The sequence below is a fragment of the Serinus canaria genome, chromosome 13 (genome assembly GCF_022539315.1).
Source record: "Serinus canaria isolate serCan28SL12 chromosome 13, serCan2020, whole genome shotgun sequence".
NCBI classification, from domain to species: domain Eukaryota; kingdom Metazoa; phylum Chordata; class Aves; order Passeriformes; family Fringillidae; genus Serinus; species Serinus canaria.
Genome location: NC_066327.1, coordinates 14,428,934 through 14,452,027, shown reverse-complemented (window position 1 = coordinate 14,452,027; position 23,094 = coordinate 14,428,934). Strand labels below are relative to the sequence as shown.

General features: G+C 40.3%; 1 protein-coding gene across 8 annotated transcripts in view; it reads left to right on the top strand.

Moving 5' to 3' along the window:
* The window catches only part of RNF145 (ring finger protein 145), a 44,590-nt gene that overhangs the window by 8,222 nt on the left and 13,274 nt on the right, over window positions 1-23,094 (top strand). For all 8 annotated transcript variants that reach the window (XM_030229271.2, XM_030229273.2, XM_030229270.2 and 5 more), the window contains 3 exons: window positions 1,090-1,303; window positions 9,939-10,047; window positions 18,766-18,857. In XM_030229271.2, the coding sequence (XP_030085131.1) occupies window positions 1,120-1,303; window positions 9,939-10,047; window positions 18,766-18,857 (385 nt within the window). In that variant the 5' untranslated portion in view covers window positions 1,090-1,119. The remainder of the gene's footprint in view (window positions 1-1,089; window positions 1,304-9,938; window positions 10,048-18,765; window positions 18,858-23,094) is intronic.

The following is a 23,094-nucleotide window of genomic DNA, read 5'->3' as shown; positions in this document are numbered from 1 at the left end:
CCCCCTAATAATTGGTATTGGGAGCCTTTTCTTAAGTCTGACCTCATCGGGGGGCTGATTGTGCTGCAGGTGATTTTTCTTTGAGTGGCTTCTTGTGGATAAAGACTTGCTGGATCATCCCCATCTTCAACTGCACTTCTCTAATGCAGCCTGCAGTGAATCATGTTCAAGGGATGGGCAGGCGGTGAATGGTAAAACCAGCACATTTCATTTAGGAACAACTGTCAGTCTTAGCTGACAGGATGTCAAACTGATCCTTTTACTCTTTAAAATTATTTTTTTGGTGACGTTTGAGATGCTGTTGTGGACCAGCTGTTTAAAAAAAAAATGCCCTTTTTTGTTGTGCATCATCCATCTTACCTGATGGCAAACTCCAAATTTAAATTACCTTATAGTATTCAGGAGCGAGGAGATAGTAATTTGTTTGTATGATTCCTTGTGAGTTATATAGAAGTGAATAGAATTAGTTGCATTATTGGTACCAATCTTCAAAACACGCAGCCCTCAAATTATATAAATAGATAAATTTGTAGAAGTTAATGAAAGCTGTAAATAATTGTTTTAAAGCTTTTCGGTATTTGAAAATTATTTATTGCAATTTGTTTTGAGGAAGTGAATCCAAAATATTTAAAGACCTGCCTTAATTGGTGATTATTTAATTTGAGAGACATAGAAATAGTTCTAAGCTAGATGGATGTAGTGTCTGAATTTTGTTGGTGTTTGGTTTCTAAAGCAGAGTATTGCATTCTGATGCTGTTCATGTAGTACCTACTACACAGGGGGATTTCACTGAGATCTCAGATGCTAAATGAGTGTAAATAAGAACGGTGCACACCCATGGACCATTTTCATGTCATTAACCTGCCCTCCCCCCATTTTACAGTGTCACCATGGAAAAAACTGTTAGCAAATTGACCTTTATATAGCCAAAATAGAAGCTATCCTGTCTGGATTTGAGTTTAACTCAGTTGATTCATTCAGCCGTTTGTGGCCACACAGGAAGCCCCATTCATAGGATCACAAAGCCTAATGGCTGTTTGTACAGTGGGATTGATCTGATTACTCTTCTCTCTCTTGTGCTATTTACAGTCTGCTGCCAATTCACAGAAAGGGAAGAGAATGGCTGCAAAGGAGAAGTTGGAGGCAGTATTAAACGTGGCCCTAAGGGTCCCCAGCATCATGCTGTTGGATGTCTTGTACAGATGGGATGTCAGCTCATTCTTCCAGCAGATCCAAAGAAGTAGCCTGCACAACAACCCTCTCTTCCAGTACAAGTACTTGGCCCTTAATATGCATTATGTGGGTAAGTATAGATCTATTCTAGAGAAAATACTACTCTACTAAATACCTTTTGGCTTGCTACAAGAATTTTAAGAATTTAGTAACAGCATGTTAATATATTGGTTACAGAGAATAACATGACAATGCATTCATTACAGTTCTGCCTAAGGGACAGTTTATGTTAGCAGCAAAGAAAGCCTGTCCAGGGTTTTTACTGATTGTTGTTATTTAGCCTTTACAAGTAAACCTGGTGTTTGGAAACACAATTGATGTCCTGAAAGAAGAGCACAGGGACTTTGGCAAGGTGTCTGACTGACGAGGAAGCTACTGTGAAATACTGTGCAGACAAGAAGTATAAAAACTTAACATTAAACAAGAGGCTAGAGAAAAGGTGGCCTGGTTTGGACTGACCACAGCACTAGAAATTTGGTTTTCTGTGCTGCACCATTTTGGCTCTTCAGTTTACACCCTTATGAACCATCTCTGTGCTGTGAGTGGATTCGAGCAGGTAACCAGCCCTTGTGTTGCAGATGAATGGACAAAATTACTAACTCAGCTCAGGCAGCTGAGGTGTGAACCTTGGCCTGCAAGTCTAGCTCTGGAATGCCAGATGTCTGTTTTTAGGAGATGAAAGGATTGGTGTTCTGGGACCTGCTCTCCAGGTGAGAGTGTGATTCATCTGCACATGGGGTAAATTAGGGATTGGATTTGGGCAGCTGAGGTTGATCTCTGGCAAGCATCTGCCTGAGCACTGCCTGGCTTGGAGAGAAAGGGCTGGCATATAATTTAACCACTCTGGAGTGTTTCTTCCTTGTAGATGGTTTTGGAAGATAAAGATGCACTGCAGTCAGCTAAAAGAAACACGCTTAACTTAAGCAGTTAGGAGACTGTGGGCTTTTGAAGGAGCATGTCCTGACTTTAATCCTTACTGTGTAAGTGTTGGCATGAGGCTTCCCTTTTTTTGCAATGTCTGTTGTCTGGAAATCATTTACTGCACTAAAAGTGTGTGCAGCTCTCTTTGTTATGGCTCCACTGTACTCGTGGTGGGATGACAGTGTACTTGCAGTACAAAACATTGCTGTCACAGTTCCCTTTTCCTCTGTCTGTGGGAGAGACAGCTCTGTTTGGAGCTGGTGAATGTGACACAGGACTGTGGTAGCCTGTACCTACAGCTGGCTTTCTCCTGCATTTGTGTGCACACACAAAGCTTTTAGGGATCACTTTATCAGATCAGGTTCTAAGGCAGAATTAAAAGCTTTGCAGTAGGTTTTCAAGATGGCAGTGGGTAATTTCCAGCTATGACAAAGCTCCTCTTAATAGGCATTTAATAATCTTTCCCTTGTTAAAGTATGTTGAGATACACCAATAAAAAACACTACAGAGGGGGTGGGTATTGTTACCAAAGAATTTCCCATCTGGTTGCTATTTTTGCACTAAACCAGTGAAATCTGACTTTTTGCTCCTTTTACAAGGGGTACTTTTGTCCTGGTGCACAATCACTCAGCAGTTCTTTTACTTCTTGCTTTTGTGACATTGAATGTATGCACTTTTATTTCTCCAGCTGGTGGTTGCTGAGCAAGAAGAGCTTCTAAATTGTCAAACAAGGTGCTTATTTTAAAAGATTTTCAGACAATTTTTAGTAACAAAACTTTTCACATAAAGTTGCTGTGTTTCATTTCCTTGGTTGTTGGGGATTTAAGCTGTGTCAGGGTGAAGCTGGGCTAAATCCATTTACATGCCTCCATGACATTTTATATAGATTTAGTTGCACTGCTTTAGAGTATAACATTAATTAAGATGATGTATCAAAATGTATAAATTGGATTTGTGGGGAAAACAAAGTACTTTTCCACCAGTTTGGAGAATTGAGCTTCTTTGAAGATACATTTGAGGAAATTAACTGCCAGCATATAATTTAAACAACAATTCACCATGGATGTGTTTCAACGTGCTAATCTGCTTTATTTAGGAAAAAGAAAAATCCTCTGTTCATATTTGCAGTTAGGAAACCCTATCAGCAAATGCAGTGGCAGCTTTGCAGTATCAAATAATCACTGAATTTCTTCTACAAGCCAGTATCTTGTAGTGCTATATATAGTGCTATGTAAGTGCTTCCAGCAGCTGAGGAAATTGGGTGCATCTATCTCGGGCAGATGCTCAAGGAACAATTTGATTAGAGAGCCCTAAAAATTAATAAACTCTCCCAATCTTTATATAGTGAACCTTTTCCTGGAACTAAGGAGACAGAATTGGAAATCTGTTCAGAACTGGGGGTTACCAGGAATGTATTTTCTGTTCAAATGTAACAAGTGAAATGATGTGTGTTCCTGTGTGATTCCCATTCTAGTTAGCAGTACTGCCAGTATAATAAAAGCAAAGCTTCTAAAATATACTTTGTTCTTTGAAGCAACTGTTCTTTTTCATATCTTTCCATGAAACAGCCCTTATCTGCTTGAGCAAAGGAAAAAACTCAGTCCTGATAACCACTCAACCACAAGTTCACCTGCATGAAATTTAACTAAATATACAGAGAGCAGTGCAAACAGCAGAGATAAATTTCTGGTTAGAATTGGTGGAACCTCTGTGTAGGGTAGATTAGCACTTACTGCCAGACTTTTCCATTGCCTTTTGCACTGTGGAGCAACTGTGAAAAAACCGACACTTCTTTTTGTGTTCTTTTGGTGGAGAAGGTGGAAAAAAGTTGAAACCACGTAATTTCCTCCTGTGAAGAAGGGCAAAGCAATGCTGTTTGTGCCAAGTGGTAAATACTCTGAGCTAGATGGAAAGAGTCATGAGCTTAACCTATAATCAGAATCAGGCTTGGAATTTAAGTCACTGTCATGGGTGAGGCACAGAATTGCACAAAATACAGGGTTTTCTTACTCAAGAGTAAAAATAGAGCAGTTTTCTATCTTAGAGTGTATTCTTTGTCATTACAAAAAATAAAAATAAATTTTCAGGGAAAAAAAAGGTCTTTAAATATTTGGAATAGGTGGAAGGTGTGTCATCTTTCACAACCCTGTTTGTAATGACAGTTTCTTGAACTGCATGGTTAATACTTTAATCTCTTGGTCACATCACTTGCTAGGTGCAAGCTGCTTGTTATGAATGCTGCTTTTATGAGGGGGGCTTGAGGGAGGAGAAACCTGCTGGACTTCCTGCCCTTGTGTGCTGATTGCACCTTTTGGTCTGCCCACTTCTGTTTAAGCTCTTGTGCTTTACGTAGAAGATCTTTTATTTAGATTTCTTTTTTTATGTTGCCTTTTAAGGGGAAAGATCCTCTACTCTGGTACAAACACTGTAAGAAGTGCCAAGTGAAGCTTCAGTGTGAGAAGAAATGAGTTGTTTCATTACAGAAACAAATTTCCTAAAATTGCAAGAGAGGGTGCATGACTTAAATGTGTAAATACAGTTAATACATACAAAGATGAGGTCCTGCAAAGAATCAGCATCTCTGGCTTTGCTGCCTCATGTCTTATGTCTTTCTCCTGCCAGCAGCACTTAGATATAAGGCTAGTAAAACTATTTTCTGAGTGTTACTATTTAATTTTAAACTGTAGCTATTTTTAATCAAGTGCATTTTGATGACATGGACTTGGTCTTTATTTCTTAAATAATCACTTGTTACATCTTCTCATTCTCTTCTTGGATAAAATGCAGTGTGTGCTGCAGTTGGTAGGACACAGGAGGAGGGAGAGAGTGTGCCATGCTCAAAATCCAGCACAGCCTTTTTTATTTTCTGACTCAGGACTGAAGATTCCTCTACTGCTCCCTAAGTGTTGTAGGTTTTTCCTAAGCAGCTTTCTCAGCATATGGATATTTTCAGGTAGCTTTTCTGTATAAAGCTGGTGTCTCTTTTTTGGAAACACACAGTACTATTTTTTTAAAGGAGCCACTAGCAGCCTTTTTGAAAGGAGGTGCTTAAAATTTTTGATTCTGAATACCAGTCTCATGACAGCACTGCAGCTTATCTTAGTGATTTATGAAGAGCCTCTGAATCATATGGCAGAACTAGAATCAAAAGTCCATTTTATTTGTTCAGAAAATACTGCAAATCTCTGTAAAGAACTCAATTTCTTGGATTATTTATACTTAAAGTACCCAATCTGTTATGCATTTAAAAATTGAAGAAACAGCTGTTGCTGGCAGTACCCCAGTAATGAATAAATTGTTTTGTTGGCATTATTTTCACCGAGATGTGCAGATGTTGATAACAGGATTTCTCATCTCAGTTGTTCTGAGCCAAGACTGAGTAAATGCCAATTTCCATATGTGCAAGTATGTTTAGATGTGTTTTTCAGTTTTGAACTAATTTTCTGGCATTTTCTGGAGGACAGGTATGTAAAAGTATATATTTTAAAAATCATCCTCTCTTGAGATGGATGATTTAGACATTGACAGTATATGAAATCTCTGTCTAAATTGCAGTGTAACCAGTCTGGTCTTTCTGAGAATTAAGACACACTGAAAATAAAGATGCTGGTTGTTTCTGTAGTATTTCTACCATCTCAAATGCAGGCTTTCAGAGGTATGTCCTGTTTTATTGGCACTTGCATGCAGTGGCCAGATATTTGTCTGAACAAACTGAAATGAGGACAGTCAAGGATTAGGCTGAAGTGCAGTGACTAACTCAGAGTGCACTGATCCCTCTTTGAGGCAGGAGAGCTGCCTGTTGGGATGGAGCCTTTGGCTCATGACTTGCTGCTTCCCAGCAAGTTGCTTTGCAAATCATGGACCCTTTACCCTAGCAGGATATGGGAAAGTAGAGAAGTAGGGCCCCCAGATTAATTTCCTGGTAGAATCCAAGCAATTGTGCTCCTACTTTTTGGTGCTCCAAGAGTTGGTGTGGCCTTATTAAGAAATGTTATGAACTCTTTGATGTGCAAAGTTCTCACTTTTAGAGTAAATGTGCAGGAAACTGTGAGTGATAATATGAAATGGACACAAGGGATCTGTAATCATGCAAATGAGCACTAAAGTGCTTCATAAAGAGGATGAGTTGTGACTTTGATCGTGTTCCAGAAGCCTCCATTGTGTGCAGTCAATAAACCTCAGACACCTGAGTCGGCAAAGAGGTAATTCTGGTGAGAGAAGCTGGGAACACCTTGGTGGTGCATAAATGGAGAGAGATTGCTGAAAGGCAGTCTGTGAGCTGCTGCTCACTGAACAATGAGCACTGCACAGCCAGAGGTTTTCATCGAGCTGAATCAACAGGTTGTAAGTGAGGTCATGAACTGGTTAATGCACCAATGTTCTTGTCTAGCAGTGTTTAACTTCGCTTTTCTGCTTAGGATGATTTTCACAGTTCATTTCCTCCAGTGGAGCCTAAATCTGTACCATCTTGCATGAGAGGCAGTAGAAGTTCTCTGCTTCCTTGTGCTCCTGAATAGGAGCTGAGTGGGACATTTGTGTATTTTTAAGGTTGGCAGAATGTGTCTACTGTAATGCTCCTTACAGCTGGAGACATAAAGGTGCAAGTCTCTTTCTTGGTGTTGTGGCACTAGGGCACTCCGACTGTCTTTTCTTTATCTTTTTTGTTTATTGTTTTTAACATGTTTTAGAACCATTCCTTTACAGGGACAGGAATTGGGCATTTCTGAGCCTGCTGCTTGCTTTATACAGAAATGTACATGGTGAGTCAAAAGGGACAATGCACCAAGTCCCAAGAGCAAAAATAGCACAGCCCAAATCAAAGGATGGGAGTGCTCGCTGCTCACACAGAGCTCAAAAGCTGCTTTTGGATGGAAGTGAGTGTTAGTTATTGTTAACCCCTGCTCAGAGGTTACCCAGTAAGATGACTGTTTCTCAAACTGTAAGTCCTTGTGTGTGGGGACTCTCTCCAAAGGGATATGTGTTCTCAGCATCGTGTTTTCTTTTGGCAGAGGAGGTGCAAATGAAAACAGAATGTAATGATTTAGATGAGAAAGCTACTGTGAGAAATTTCATTTCCTGATCCTTTTTTTTTTAAGTGGAATCTTATTTACATTGTACACTAATTACTTCATTTGTCTGTATGAGAACAAAGGAAATAGAATATTATTGAAAGTATGTCTGAATTTGAGCTTGTCTTCCTTTTCTTATGCAATTGGATGGGTTGGTTAAGAATTATTTGTTGGTTTTTGATTTTTTGTTTTTTTTTTTTTTTTTGGCAGAAGCTTTTTTGGTAAAAATGAGGTTGGTACACTTTGGGAATAGGGCCTCTGCAACAAAAATGCAAATATTGCAGTATGAAGTGTGCTGAAATCTCCCTCTTACCAAGTCACAAGAGGAAATTGTAAATAAGGTTGAATGGGAACTACTTTAAATGTCTGCTGCTGTTGCTCTCAACCTCTTCAAAGTCTAACAATTAAACCAAATGGCTGCTTCAAAGTGAACATTTACATTCCAGCCCAAACTCCTGAGCAGTGGAGTTCATTGCTGAAGCTTCTGCAGTAACCTTGGCTGTCTCTTGCTGCTTCCCTGCACAGATCTGAGCATCTGTGCAGTGTGGAAGCCTGCTGGTTAGAAGGCACTGTGACAGCAGTTGCTTCATCTTTTAATTTAGCCTTTTATTTTTTTTCCACTCCTTCATTGTATCCTGAAGGATCCTCAGTATTTTGATTAAATTTGTGATCAGAGAAGAATGAACTTCAGTGGTATCTAAAGTCCTTGCATGAATCTCAGTAGTAATCTTTGTTACTGCCCTCTAAAATGTGTTACTTTTATAGAAATGATCCTGCCATTGCTCAGGTACATCATCACATGGCCAAGGAGCAGACTTTCTTGTGATAGAATAAGGTAAAGATGACAGAGCTTAAATACAGATACAGTAAACAGGTATTCTAAAACTATTTATAGAGTAATAGAGGAATAAAAGACTGCATAATAAACTCCATTTAGTTCTCCACCTGAAGGTGAGTCACAGGCTACAGTGAGAAGGAAAGGTTTAGAGAGATTTGACTTGTGCTGGAGTGATAGATGGTTGTAGGTTGTTCATCGGGGGAATTGTCCCTCACAAAGGAATCCAGGGGTGAATGTAGCAGAGGTGAGATGTAGGAATGTCTGCAGATGGTTTGAGAGCTCTGGAGCTGGCTCATGAGGCTGTGGTGCAAGGTAGTGAAATGTCTTCATGGAAAATGCTGAGGAGTTCCTGCTCTTGTCATTTGTGTGTTTGGTAGAAGGAAGGTGGTGAACAGGAATTCCAGCAAATACAGGTGTTTGTGAAGATAACTGATGGTGTAGAACATATGATGTGCTGTAAGTAGAAGCAAGTTATTCTGTTTAAAGCAGTTGCTAGAAGGAGACTGATGAAGTGCTGTATTTCAGGCCCTTTAAAAAGGCTCAAAATAAAAATTATTCTGTTCTCCAGGCTAAACAGCCCCAACTCTCCCAGCCTGTCCTCACAGGAGAGGTGCTCCGGCCCTCTGGTCAAACTGATATTGTACAGAATTAGTGACTTGCATGACACTTGATTTTTAATAAAAGCTAACCAATTACTTCAGCTTTTTAAAAAGCACATCCTGAGACAAATGTGCAACTTGTCACATCCACTTCATGAAGGTGATTGAAAAATTATCTTTAATGTTAAATACATAAATGATATACTGATATTTTAAAAAGGTAAGTAAATAGGCTTTGTCTATCATTGATCCAATAATGTGTTTTATCTGAATTGATCTCTCTCTGCTTGCCATCCTGTGGGTCTGTTGTCTTTTCTAGGAGCATCTTGCAAGATTTTGAAGACCAGACTGTTGGTAGAATTTTACAGAGGTGGCTTATTGAACATGGCAGATACTAAGCAGCCTTGAAATACTTCTTTATAAATACTGACTCTGAAATATCTTTTTCAAATACTGGAACATGCTGTGTTCCCCAGCTGTTTTATACTATCTGGTTGTGCCACTGCTTATGACTGCTTAATCTAGAGTTGCATTATTAAAGATACTTCAAACGCTCAAAAATATAAATTAGCTAAAAGGACTGTGGCTGATGTTGCTGAATAAATGTATGAAACTTTAAATGTGATGTGACTGGTGTGGCTGTGAGGGTCAGGATATGTTCTTCTCTAGTGTTTTTTTCTTAGCTTCAGGGGAGTTGTTGGCTGTTGCTGGGTTGTTTTCCTAAATGGATTTCAGTGCCAGGCACTTGAGCTGACCTTCAGAAAGAGCACAAGTGCACTGCAGTGATGGAGAGAGAGCTTGGAAATAAATATTTGTAAGGGCACCATGAGTGGGTTTTTGACCTGCAGCCTGTCTGGAAAGGAGGAGTTTGGACATGCACCACCCACTTATGGAGTGGACTTCAGAGTACTGCTTTATGTGGGTCTCTGAGTGAGATCCTTATGAAAATAAGGATTAGGGTTCTGCTTGTTGGAGAGGCTGCTGAGCAGCCAGGCTGTGGTCTTAAAGAGTAAAGCTGGAGCTGTATTGGGTCATTTTCAACAGCCTCACTAAATGCTAATGAGAAGTGCAGGAACTGCTGGGATAAAAAGCTACAAATCCTAGGATGTCTTGTCCTTGATTTATGCAACCCTGATAGCTGGAGTGGTCTTTAATATGACTAATATGGAGTAAAGCCTCTGTGTCTCCATCTTAAATTGTGAACATGCTAAGTGTTATTTTAATTTGGTGTTAGATAGTTGGTTTTTTTTAAATATCAGCTTCTGCTTTTTGTTACAGGTTACATCTTAAGTGTTGTGCTCCTAACTTTACCAAGGCAACACCTGGTTCAGCTTTACCTGTACTTTTTGACTGCACTGCTACTTTATGCTGGGCACCAAATTTCCAGGTAAGGTTAAATGAATTAATTTTTTTAGCTTGGTTTGGACATTAGAAAAACAACGGTTATTTTGTTAATATTTTCTATAAATGGTTTTGTGGAGGCCTTTTTTCTATGTCAGACACCTAAATATATCTTCCTGTTCTTTGTCTTTGGAAAAGTTTACAGAATTAAATATGCAGGCAAGTAGTTCTTTGAAGTCATTGAAAAAACACCAGGAATTTGGAGCTACTTCTCTGGGGAGTGTAATGCCCACCAATCTAAGGAGAGAAAGCACTTAGCACAAGACTAAATGTGGCCTCTGATGTAGTAATCTAAGTTACTCAGTGGCTCAGCTAAAATGCTTTCAGCACTGGGGTGTTTTACACAGCAGACAGGATGTTACTTTTAGTTTCCTGGCACCTCAGGAGAGAGAGCAAATAGAGTTCTGGAATCCAGTAAAAGCAAAGTAGTAGTGGAATTTATTCTTAAAATGTATTAACACAAATTTGAATTTACAGTGGATGCAGGTGTTTTGGATCTGAAACACAGAGCAGGAGGCTGGAGAACTCTGAGTCAGTCGACACAGTATCAACCATCTTTGTTTGGCCCCAGCTAAATGTGTTGAAAGCCAGTGTAAACTTTCCTTCTGATACAGTGTTTAATTGGAACCAAAGCCACTGCCGTCACTTTAAAAGCTTTGCATGGGAAGTTTTGAAAATATGGATTTGAGCCTGACTTATCTTGGTGCCTGCTGATGGGAAACATTTAAAAATGTGCTTTCAATTGATTTAGTGGAAGTGATAGTTTTGTTATTTCCACATCAAAATTGTTGCTCCAGAGGATTTTCTGGAATGTTTTTCTTAATATGTTGCAGTTCAGGGGAGTGTTAATGAAGGTTTTGTGATGATTTGACATGTTGCTGTTGTGGCTGTCAGAGTTGCAGTTAGTGATTTCCTGGAAAGGAGGAGTGTACCAGAGAGGAGTTAAAGCCTCTTATTGCCTTGGTAGGAAGGAAAAAAGGGTTTATTTGTCATCCTCAGGGGAGTCGTGACTTCTTATAGATGGAGTTTGTGGGTGTTTCTTATAGGGTTAAAGGCTTATTTATTAGAAAAAGCAACATTTAAGTGTTCAAGTAATAAATATAGTAACAAATGCCCATCAGACAGAGGGCTTTGGTGCAGAACATCTACTGGAGGTGCTTATGACACTCCAGGTCTTAAATTTTTTGGAAGAAAGGGAGATGTTATGCATTTGATACATTAAGGGATAGTACTGTATACTGCTTCTAATATCTTGTTTGTATTTCTGTGTAATAGGAATTCTGACTTCTGTTGCTTTGTGAGGTTTGAGACTTAATAGGCTTTATTGTAACATATTTAGTAAATACTGCTTGGACTGTTCTGTGTGCTTCTACTAAGCTTTCTCTATTTGGTGTTCCTGGATTGAGTTAATAAAGTCTTTAATTAAATCTTGCATCAACTAACACAAAAAATATATTTAATTAAAAGATGTCATGGATTCAAATAGTCCAGCAGTATTCCCAAGGCATTTTGCAAGGCAAGTGTGGCTGCTGACAGTTCTGAGTGAGCTTTCCCATTCCCTGGGCTGGTTTGGTTTGGAAGGAAGCACAGAGCAAGGGGTTCTCAGCTGAAGCCTTTGTACAGTCAGGGAATCATATGTGGGGAGTGACTCTTGAATTAGCCCTACAAAATAATTTTTTAATCCCATTAGTTTTCATACTGGAAATAGTAAAATGTGACAGACATATCTGTTGGCAGAGCCATTCTTCTTATTGCCAAAGTTATCCAGTTCCAACTTATGTTTCTATTTAGCAGCCTGATCGTTACAAGACATACAGTAGTCACATGTGCAAACTGTTTTTCAGTGTTTTTTGTTAGTATTTCTGCTCAGAGCTGAAAACTTCCAGGGACTTGCTTGCATGCACTACCAGTTGGTATGCTATTTAATACCAATGAAGAGGTCTTATATTGAGGCCAGTTTGGTTAGTGCAAATTATAGAACAAGACCAGAATCATCTGGCACTTGTGACTCTGCAGTGTCCTGGAAATTCTGAGCTGTTGAAAGACTTCAGCTTTCAGTGCTTTTTTTCCACCCCAGAAATAGCTTGCACTTCATCTGCAAGTCTGGGAATAAGATCATCTGAATTTTATAGTTAAGCTCTGACTTCAGACTTCCAGGTTTATGTGACCTTGACAAGTTACTTAATTTTTTAAATGTTTTGTTTCCTTACCTGCTGAGCTGAGAATTACCTTAATGTGTAAAGATGGTTTAGGTAATATTTGTGAATACTTGGAGCAACCCAGAAGATGCTACATTTGTATGTAGCACGCTAACCTGGCAATTTGGGTGGAAATAACATACCATCTGTTTATGGAAAGAAGTCAGCTTTAAAAACCCAAAATCCAATTTAATGAAATCTCTTTGCCTTAGGTTTCCTGCAGCAGTCTCCAATTTCAGGAGAAATTAGTTTAATAAGTGAGTGGCACAGTAATAGGAACAGCTTGAGCTGGGCTTTGTACCCTTACACTCAAGGCACCCATCCTGCATCCACTCTTGGTGTGCTTTGCAAGCACCCCTTGGTCCAGTGGTGGGTTTTGGTCTGGGATCTTCTTTTTCCATGTTGGATTCTTTCTCTGTCTCCAGGTGGGTGTCGGCTGCTTTTATCTGGCTGGGTTGCAGCTTCTGCTGAGTTATGGCCTCCTTATCTTCCAGTTCACACTGGTCTCAGGGCCTCCCTTCATGTAACTGAGCAGAAGTTTAAGATAAGTTTGACTTTCTAGGTGGGTGCTTGGAACTGGTGAGAGTTTGGAGCTTGTGGCCTAAAACTCCAGCACCTTTAGCTACTTTTGCTAAGCAAAGCCACTCAGACAAAAGAATACAGTTAAAAGAACACAACTGATTTACAACAGTCCTGCTTTTTTTATTAAGCATTTCTGCTCATGTGTCAGAAGGAACTCACAGTCTTTAAATACAACCCTGAGTCTCACATACAAGGTTATTACAAGCAATAGGCACAATACAAGCAGAGTGAACAAGGTCACCACTGGATGGAGCATCTTAATATAGATCACATTGCTGTTGGTCACCACCCAAAGAGAGTTTTCCACCATCAGTGTTGTGCCTCCTTCTTCACTTTTTCCAAGACATGATGTATCTCTTCTGCACTGAATGGTGACTAGAATTTTTTGTCCATCATTCTGGCCACGTCCTAGCAGTTGATGCAGGTCATCAGGTTTTAGTGGCTTCCTCACCAGTGCAGAATTCATTCTGATGAGGATAGATAGTAATTTTTAGCTTAAGTTTAATTGGACTGTAACCATTGATTGGACATAATAGGAGCTGAATAATTAAAATTGCATCCCACAGTGTTTCTACAGTTAGAAGTAATTGAGTGATTATTTGTCCCTATAGTGATATTATTTACAAACATAAGATTACAAAGAGTTCTTACACAAGCGCATCATTTTCCCACATAGGCAAGTTCAGTTTCAGGGCTTTCTTTGGAATGTATTTCAAGTGACAGACATTTTGTTCAGTGTCAAAACAAATGTCTTGAGCTTTGATGGTTTTACTTGCACAAATAAGTCCCTGTTGTTCTCCAGCAACATGCACATCAACATTGAGACTCTGCCATTTGATACTGTTTTGTTGGGCCCATACTCAGCTCTGGTGGGTAGAGAGCAGTTCCATCATGATTCAGTGCTAATACAGGGATTGGGTCTGTGGTGTATTCTAATATGGTGCATATTGTTGAGATAAAAGCTGTGCCATTATTACTCTGAAGCTATATGGGAAATTGGCTGCATACCACCACCATTGGAATTCTCTCTCAAAATCAGTTGCGTTTTCTCAGATTTTTTTAAAAATTTCAATGTAAGATACAGCCTTCCCCTTCTCTTATGGTTGTGGCTACCATAGATTGTATCTACAATTGTGCTTGGATGCAGCTAAGAGCTAGTGCTGATTTCAGAAATTTTGGGATCAGCTCCTCCCTTAAGCTGTGGAGGGCTGGTGGCTAAGCTCATTTTGCTGGGCAGTGAGGCAGTGGTTGGATCACGAGCAGTATTGGATTCATAACAAAAAATGAGAGCTGCTTCTTGGGTTTTACAGAGCTTAGAGCTTGGGTTACCCAGCCCCTAACAATCTATGTGAATTAGCTCCTCTTTAGTTCTGTTAACTTTATACCAAACTGAATTGTGCATTGATTATGTACTTAGCCTTGCAGCTGTGCTCATCTGGGTTAACAGCACCAAGAGTGGTGAGTGAGCTGTCCCACTTCATCTCTTCAGAGTATCAGTTCTTCATAGTGCCATCACTCATTAGCTGGCTGGTTACTCACCCCTCGTTTGACATGAGCCTGGTGTATCCAATTTTCTTTCCCTAGAGCAGCAATGCATTTGTCCAGGGCTTTTATCCTCTAAGCAGAGTCGTAAATAAGTGAGTCTTAATTGATTGAGAGTTCCATGTAGTGGCCAAATTTCCTGGGGCCCCCACCAGCTGTCCTAGTAATAAATGGCCATTCCTCCTGGCACAAGGCCACTGTGTGCTCTTTAGATAATTGAGCTGTACCATAAATCTTTTCTCAATTTTGCAATACCTTGACCAAGGGCATCCTCTTTTCTACGCTGAGTTTGTTTCCTGTTACCAGAAAGGATAAAGAAAAAGCAGCAAAAAAGATTGTCAGGGAGGCCCTTCTGTAGAGTCACAAGGTTTAGAGAGAGGAGTGTAGGTGCAGCTGGATCCAGTCTTGGTGTCAGATTTGGCCAACAGTTTGTATCTGAAGAATTAGATTTCCCATTGCTATGAGGGACTTGAACTCTATTCTTACATGTGGAATTGAATCCCCTTTCTGTGTGCACATTACTGTCTGATGAGGCTGTGCAGCTGTGAGTGAGCTGCAGTAGGTCGGGGGGGGGGAGGCTCAAACCCACTGCAAGACCTTCTCCAAATCTGCCTGGGGAGTTTTAACACTCACCCTTCAATGCCTCCTTCTCCAGAGGTTCCTGGTGAACTTACCTGATGCCAGCACTTGGGTATTGGGAGACAAGAAGTTGTGAAAGTGCTTTCCTGCAGCAGTTTCCAATTCCAAGAAAAGTTAGTTTAATAATGGAGTGGCACAGCAATAGGAACAGCTTGAGCTGGGTGCCTGCAGCCAGGGACCCAGAACACAAAAATCACTGAGCCTTTGTACCCTCACAGTCAATGCACCCATCCTGCATCCACTCTTGGTGTGCTTTGCAAACACCCCTTGGTTCAGTGATGGGTGGTCTGGGACCTTCTTGCTCCCTGTTGGATTCTTTCTCTGTCTCCAGGTGGGTGTTGGCTGCTTTGATTTGGCTGGGTTGCAGCTTCTGCTGTGACCCAGAGCTCACACTGCTCCCAGGGCTTCCCTTCATGTAACTGAGCAGAAGTTCAAGATAAGTTCAGCTTTCCTAGGTGGAGCTTGCAGCTTGTGGCTGAAGACTCCAGCAGCTTCAGCTACTCATGCTGAGTAGAACTACTCAGACAAAAGAATGCAGTGAGCTAAATTAATTTACCCATAGTCCTGTTGCTCCTGACAAGGAAGGTGGATGCTGGTTTTATTTCATATATAGTAGCACAAATGTCTTGCTTAAAAGAATCACATTTCTTTTACCCATTTCCAGCAAAAAGCAGCTTGGGAAAAATAAGTGATGCAGTTATGCAGAATAGAAGTGATATGATTAAACACACTGTTAATGCGAAAACTGGAGTTCACATCATCATTATCTTACTTCATGTTTTGCAGTTTTATTATAATTGTATCCTAGGTGTGTTGAGCATCACAGATCTTAAAATGAGAAAGGTGGAAGCAAGAGACTAAGTTGTTTCTTCTGGGCAAACTTAAAACACACCTAATTTTAAGGTTGTCTGTAGACATTAGAAACCTATGAGAGTGTGTTTGATGTTGACTGCAGATTAATCACCCATAGTAAATGTCAGCAACATGAGTCAGGTCAGATAACCACTGTACCTTATGTCAGTCAATTATAAAGCATATTTTTAGTAATGGAAGACCTTTTTGTACTTCAGTAACAGAGAAAAGATCACATGTGAAAAATGATCACCTTTGGAGCAATTTAGTCATGACTGTCCATGGGTACCTGTTAACAGGCCAGCAGTTGGATTAAATGAGGCTGGGAATGAATGTGCAGAATGAACAGCAGGCAATCTGATCTAAGGTTTATTCTTAAATCCTAATTTTCCAAAGTAATGTAGTTTCAGTCATTTCATTAACTAGTAAATAAAGATTTTAGCATTCTTGTTTTCTTACACTGCTGCAGTAAAGTGAACAATCCTCAAATATAAAAGCTGGAGATTAATACGGTTTTAATTGATCAAAATTGAGTGCAGGCACTTGCTTTTTTCAGCATCTTGTATGGCACTGCAGCTGTTTGAGGCATCTTCTGATTGGTGTCTGTGCCAAAAGATCCTTGTGTTTGTACTGGTAATAGGAGAATCATTGCTTTCACTTTCCTCATTCAGCCATCAGCTAAAAATACTGTTTAAAAAATTTAGGAGATCTTAAAACATTGCTTCTCCAAACTGGTGGGCCTAAAACTCAGTTATAATTGAGAATTCCTTAGAGAATTCAGCCAAGTGCAGACCTCTGTGCGGATGACTGAGTCAGACAACAGCAAGAAATGCAGCTTGAGGAAATTTGGGTCATCTCCAAGCATGTTCTGGTGTTGAAGACGCAACTCTAAGTGCAGCTTTGTTCGTGTCTCTTGGCTAAGTTGTGTAAGGTCATCTTGCTGCACTTGGTATCCTGGATGATTTTATAACCTGTTTCCTAACAAATATAGAAGAAACTTGATTTCTCCACTGCTTTCCTTCCAGCCTCTTAGAAATAGCAAGTGTTTCCAGCCAAAATTTGAGGATGGAGCATGATAAGACAAAAAGTCATCTCCAGCATGTTGAAAGAGCTGTTATTTTTTTTCTCTCTTCTGTAACTGATGGATTATCCTGTTTGTGTTGGTGATGCTTTCAGAAAGTGCTTTCTGCTGGTCCATATGATGAAAATAAATGATAACAACCCTTTGCCCAAAGGATTACAACCTTATGGATTTGGGAAGGTGGAAAAAAAGCACTTGTGGTTAGCTATACCTGGATAACAGAAGGAAGATTTCTGTCTAGAATTGTCATTTTAGGTGCCTTTTCAGTCTTCCTGTGCTTTTAATTGTAGGTTGCACTCTAAAGAACTCATTTCAACATACCTCACATATACTATGACACTTGAAAAGCTGCTCTGAGTAGGCAGTGTTGTCAGCTATGAAGAACAGGCTTTGAAGTGTTTGTTTTAGTACTTTGAGATTTATATCTTGAATTCCAGAGATTTTTTGCAAGTGGAAATGTGAATACCTTTGCTTGGGGTAGCAAGTTAATCCTAGGAGCAGGGTATATATTCCCACATTTCTGGGGAGAAGTGAATGGTCCCAGTAACACTAAATTGTATCTATTTCTGCACTAAAATAAAAAGAGCAGTTCTTGTATTGGCTATGGTTACCAGTCCTGTTTTGCTGTGCTTTGTCTGCATCTGCTCCCAGCAAGTGTGGCTGGCCTCAGTGATAAAAATAAACCCAGAATAACTGAATTGCCCCTCGAGCAAACAGACTGCAAGCTCCACACGGGGTCAGACCAAGTGTGTCTGTCTGGCATTCCCAGGATGTGATGCAGGTAGATGTAAGTCCTGGACAGGATCAGCCAGAAACAAACTCAGGGGTTTTGTGCTGCTGATGCCAGAGCTGGTGGTGCCCTGGAGTGGAGCAGGAAGGGTCGCAGGGCATGACAGAGAAATGGGCTGGATGTGGAAGGTCAGGAGTATTGCCTGCTGTCTGATGGCAGATTAAGGAGCCACTGCAGAATTCCTGCTGTGCTGGTCCAGGTTCAGCTCCTGAAGGTGTGAAATGCTTGCTCTTAGTGTGAGGTTCATATTTGAGTTCTGTTCATGTGTTAGCCTACTCAAGGGCAGAGCCAATGGATGACCAGCAACAACAGAAAACTGCCCAGGGGTCCTCAGGTTCTTGCCTTTCACTTTGTTTGCCAGAGCCCACCCTCCCAGCCCACCTTTTCTGAGGAGAATTGCAGATCTTCAGGCTCTCTTATTGTGTCTGTCAATAGTGATTTTATTGGTTTGTGGGTATCTGGTAGGATAGAATGAAACTTTTAAATTGTGTTGGACAAAAGGAGCTCTGCTCCTGACTCTACTCCATAACTATTGCTTTTCCTTCATACTTATCTTTTAATTGAATGTAAAGAACTTAAGTGTAAAATACTATAAGCATTGAATTGGAAGATCTCTCTGTCAAGCTCTCATTTTTTTTTTTCACACATTGCTGGTGGGAAAAGAAATTATTGTTAGGAAGAAAAACACTTAATAAGGATACTTAAAAATGGAATGGTGCCTAAGAGGCTTTGTCAATAAGCAGTTTTGAGGCCACGCTCTGAAGAACAGCTTAGGTGTCCCAAAGGATTTTTACAGCTCTGCCAATGAGTCTAATTACAGATAATTCTGCTCTCGCTGAAGTCATGCCTCAGCTGGATCCTTCCATCAGCTCGGCTGCTGGAACAGCAGTGTTCATATTGCTTTTTGCAGTTTAGTTAATTGGCTCTGATGTACACTGAAGTTACAGATATGTGGAATGATTAAATTGCTTCTTGTCTGAATCAGATGGATCATAATAGTTTGTGGGTTTGTGTTTTTAGGGATTATGTGAGGAGTGAACTGGAATCAGGCTATGAAGGACCAATGTACTTGGAGCCCCTCTCCATGAACCGTTTCATGACTGCTTTAGTAGGTAAGTGCTTCAAATAATTGAGAGGAGAGAGCTCTAATTCTCTTCATTGGAACCTATGGATGTTTTACCTCTTTGTTTCAAATCTTTTTTATTACTTGTTGTGATTCTTATTAATATGCAAGAGGCATGGGAAGACAGCTGTATCCTGCCTGGCTTTTTCTGTTCCACTGATTTACCAGTACCCCATACTTGCAGCTCTGAAATAGTTTCCAGGTCTGCTTGTTATGCTCTACCTCTATTATTCTCAGACTGTGCAGTCTGATTCAGAACAACTGGAGTGTCTATAATAACCTTTTTGTGGAAAGTACTGTAGAAATTTCAATAGTTATGTGCATGTTTGTAGTGTTTTTATCAGTTCAGGTGTTGTACACATAAATTCTTCATTGGTTTTATAGCTAAACAATGTCATTCTCTTACAAAATCTGATGAAACACATTGATGGGTGTGAATGTGGGACTACAGGCTACTGATTTTCTTACAGAGTCCTGAGGATATTTCTAATTAAAGAGTTAAGGAGTAACAAGTTAAACACATTTAAATTGTTTGATTAATGGCAGAGATGACTTTCCTACCTAAAAACCCCAAATAAATCATGAAGAGTTGGATTTTCCAGAGTCTTTCCTTACCCTTTGAACTTTGACTGGAAGAGAATAAATTCAGTGTTAAGGTTGCTACACCAAACCATATGTTCTCCTGAGAGGATACTGGAATACACACACACACCCCATGTCTATTTTAAAATGAAGCTTGAGACAAGCTTGCAAAAAAAATCTTCCTTAATTCCTTTCACTAAGATCTATGGTTTTCATCAGATTATTGACAGATTTAGTCAGCCATGTACTACTGTTGGCAAAACTCAGCTGCTTTCTGTTTACTTGCAGCTGCTACTGGCAGATAAAAATGGGTTTACCACTTTACAGTATGTTAGGTCTGACAGAATTTACCCATCTCCTGTTTGCCTGCATCCTTACTTTCAAATGTGGCATTTGTCTTTGATTTTAATATTTTTAATAGAAGTAACTCTGGTAATTTTCAATGAAAGATTATTTAGATATAGTTTCCTCTCTCTCCTAAATGTCTAGGTATACTTTCCTGTCTTGTCAAATGATGCCAAAGTACAGCTAAAGCTTCTGGTGTGGTTTTTTTAGGAGTAAATGTTTGTAATTAGTTCTGTGAATCTCTCCCAGGTGCAGTGCAGGGTTCCATGATAAAACAGAATCCCTCATGAAGCATCATGCAGGCCTGGGCAGGAAGAGATCAGGAGGCATTGTGTCATTCAGTATCACTTGAAAACTAAACCAAGAGTCAAACCCAGCATGCTGCATCTAGGTTTTAATAGGCACTACAAACAAATGAGAAAAAGAAAATGGTTTTATTCAATACAGTTTTGGGTTGTAGTGGGTACCAGAATAAAGTGTCCCCTTACTGTAATTGTGTTTCAGAAATAGGTGCTTGTGACTGTACTAGCAAATGTATATGTGTTAACATATTTAATATCCCCATTCTTAATTTTCGTTATTCTTTCAAAGCCAACTTGAAAATACAATTTTGGTCTTGATGACAAGCAGTCATCTTTGGGGAAGACTTGTGAAAGTGGTCTTTGAGGCTTTACAGTGTTTTGTATAAATATGAAATGTTTTTATTTGTTGTATACAAGGTTATTTATTCAGTGGAGTTTCAGGAATACACAGCACTGAGTGGTGTCATCTTCACAGCAAAATAAAAGTACAGGTGCTTTGCTCCATCTTTTCCTCACACATTCTGACAGGGTGTTGTGCTGCAGCACTGCTGGCAGGCACCAAAGCAGGTGCATGAGGGAATGGTATAATGGTGCTTGTGGTACAGCTCTGGTTCCTGAAGTTCTGGTCAGAATTAAGGGAATGATGTACAATATCAGTTGGTTCACAAAAGTAACCTTTGTTAATGCTTTTATTCATTAATACTTTCTGAATGGGATTTCAGAGTCATTTCTTCCCTGCATTTAACTCAGTCTGATGACAATTGTCTAGGGATAATAATGTGTTCCTAAGTGCTGGGTGGGAGAAATAAATGTCTTTGGAGATGGCCTCTTGGATGAGTGAGCCTCTTTGGAGCACATAATCTATGAACTTTTCAAAGCTGCTGTGTGGTTTTGCAAGTGATGCTACCTTGAAGACTTGCTTTTTCTTATGACACAATAATGGGGTGTTATATTAGCTTTAGGATACCTTGTTTTTGAGTAATTCACTGATGTAGCCAGGGAGTTTGTTAACGTCAGCTTTCTAAAATTGTGAATGAAGCAAAGATGCTTCTCTACTCCAAGTTGCTGTACCATGTCAGCTTTCTTGTTGAACATTTTCCATTAGCTTGAGCTGAGAGGCTCTGGCTACCTGTCAGCAATGCTTAATGTATCTGTGGAGGTTTGGGGAAGGAAAAAGAATGGGCAGGAAGTTCCCACAGTGGGTCTCTTCCTTATTGCCTCATTCCCTAGCAGAGGATCCTGGTTGGTGTCTTCCAGGGGTGTTACAGCTGTTGGGTTCATTAGCTGTGTCTGTCAGTTTTCAGGCCACAGCATTTCAGTTTACAGGGTGCAAACATTCACCTCGATTTGATAGTCATAGCAGATACCTCGAGTGTTAAAATCTGTGATTTGATGGAAGGTTACTTTCTCTGGCTGATCCTGCTGTGTGATGTTGATGACTGATGCTGTGCAGCCCCACCTGCAGATAAAGTGTGATTTACTGCAGAGAGAGATTGTCTGTCCTGAACTAAGGTGCTGCTACCTCACTTTAAAATGGGAAGTACCATCACTCAAAGCTCCATTGGAGACATTCATGCCTTTGCTGCAGGAGTTGAGAACTGACAAGGTGCACACTTCAGGGAGGAGGTTGGAGCCTCCAGAAAAAGTGCTCCATGTATTTCCTTTGATGGTGTGTACAATTCTCCTTTCCATGACAAGTAACTTTTGACAAGTGTTTAAACTAAAAGGGTGGGAAGGCCAGAGCAGAGCAGGGATGAACAGCACACTCCACACATGGCTGTTGGAGGAAAGCAGGTTCTGTTGTTTACTGAGAATGAACTAATTTGTGATCAGAGAGCTCCAGAGTCATCCCAGAGAGCACTGGATTGTTTAATGTGGTGCTGTTGCAGTATTTGATTTCAGATGACAGCACTCTTACTAAATGCTGAAGAACACATGGGATGCTGGTGTTTGTGTCCCTTTGTGTGTGAAGCTGAGTTGCCTTAGTTACCGTGAGTCGCAGAAATCCTCACAAGCTGCCTGCCAGGCTCCTGAATATGACAGCACAGCAGTGAGCTGGTGGTGTCTTAAATAGGGTTGTAGCAACGTGTGTGTGGGCAGAGAACAACAAAGCAGAGGGAGAATGCTTCAGAGCTGGAGTCTGCTGAACGTTTCAAGAGATGAGTAGAGTAACTTTCTGGGAGGCTCAGAAGACCCAGTATGCTGATAGTGTCGTGCTGAGAGCAAGGGTGCATCTGCAGAGTCATCTGCTAATTCAGAAATACATCTATCAAATTGACAGTTGGAATTTAACTTGAAAGAGGACAGTGTGAAGAAGGGAGAACTTTGTATGCTTAAGTAGTAGAGATTAGAGATTTCTTTCAGCTCAGTTGCAGTTATTTTGAAAGCAGAAGTCCTTCCCTAGGTAGGGGAGCTTGGCAGAGTGAAAGCAAAACCCTACTGCTGTTTGTCCTCTGGCAGCTTCCCTCCCCAGCCCATCCAGAAGGGCTACCAAGGTCAGTGAGCTTATGTGAGCACATGGAGCTCATCCTGACCTAGAGATGTTACAGGCCTTGGTCTGGTTCCTCTCTTTTCCTAAATCCAGCTCCTGGTTTCAGGGAAAGTTACGAAATGCAACATGGAGGTAATTCCAAACCAGGGCATTAGCGCTTGAACTTAGTGCCACATATTGTGGCATTTGAATATAAATTAACATAGATGGCGAAGAAGGGTCTGTTTTCGAATAATGTGCCATAAATTTCAAATAATATGCCATAAATTTCTTCCTTACTGCAAAATGATGAGTGAGGACTGTTCTTGTCCAGGCAATGTGCATTTTACCCCATTCAGTTTCCTCTGGGATCGAGGGTACCAAGTGTCTCTGAAGGGAGCAGTTATACTGAAGTGGTCTTAGTGCTTCAGAAATACCACCCTCCAAATCTGTGGGTGTGTGGGGGAGATGTGCTCATGCTTGTGTCCCCACCAGCTATTAAAGAGAATTTAGTTGTTAATTATATG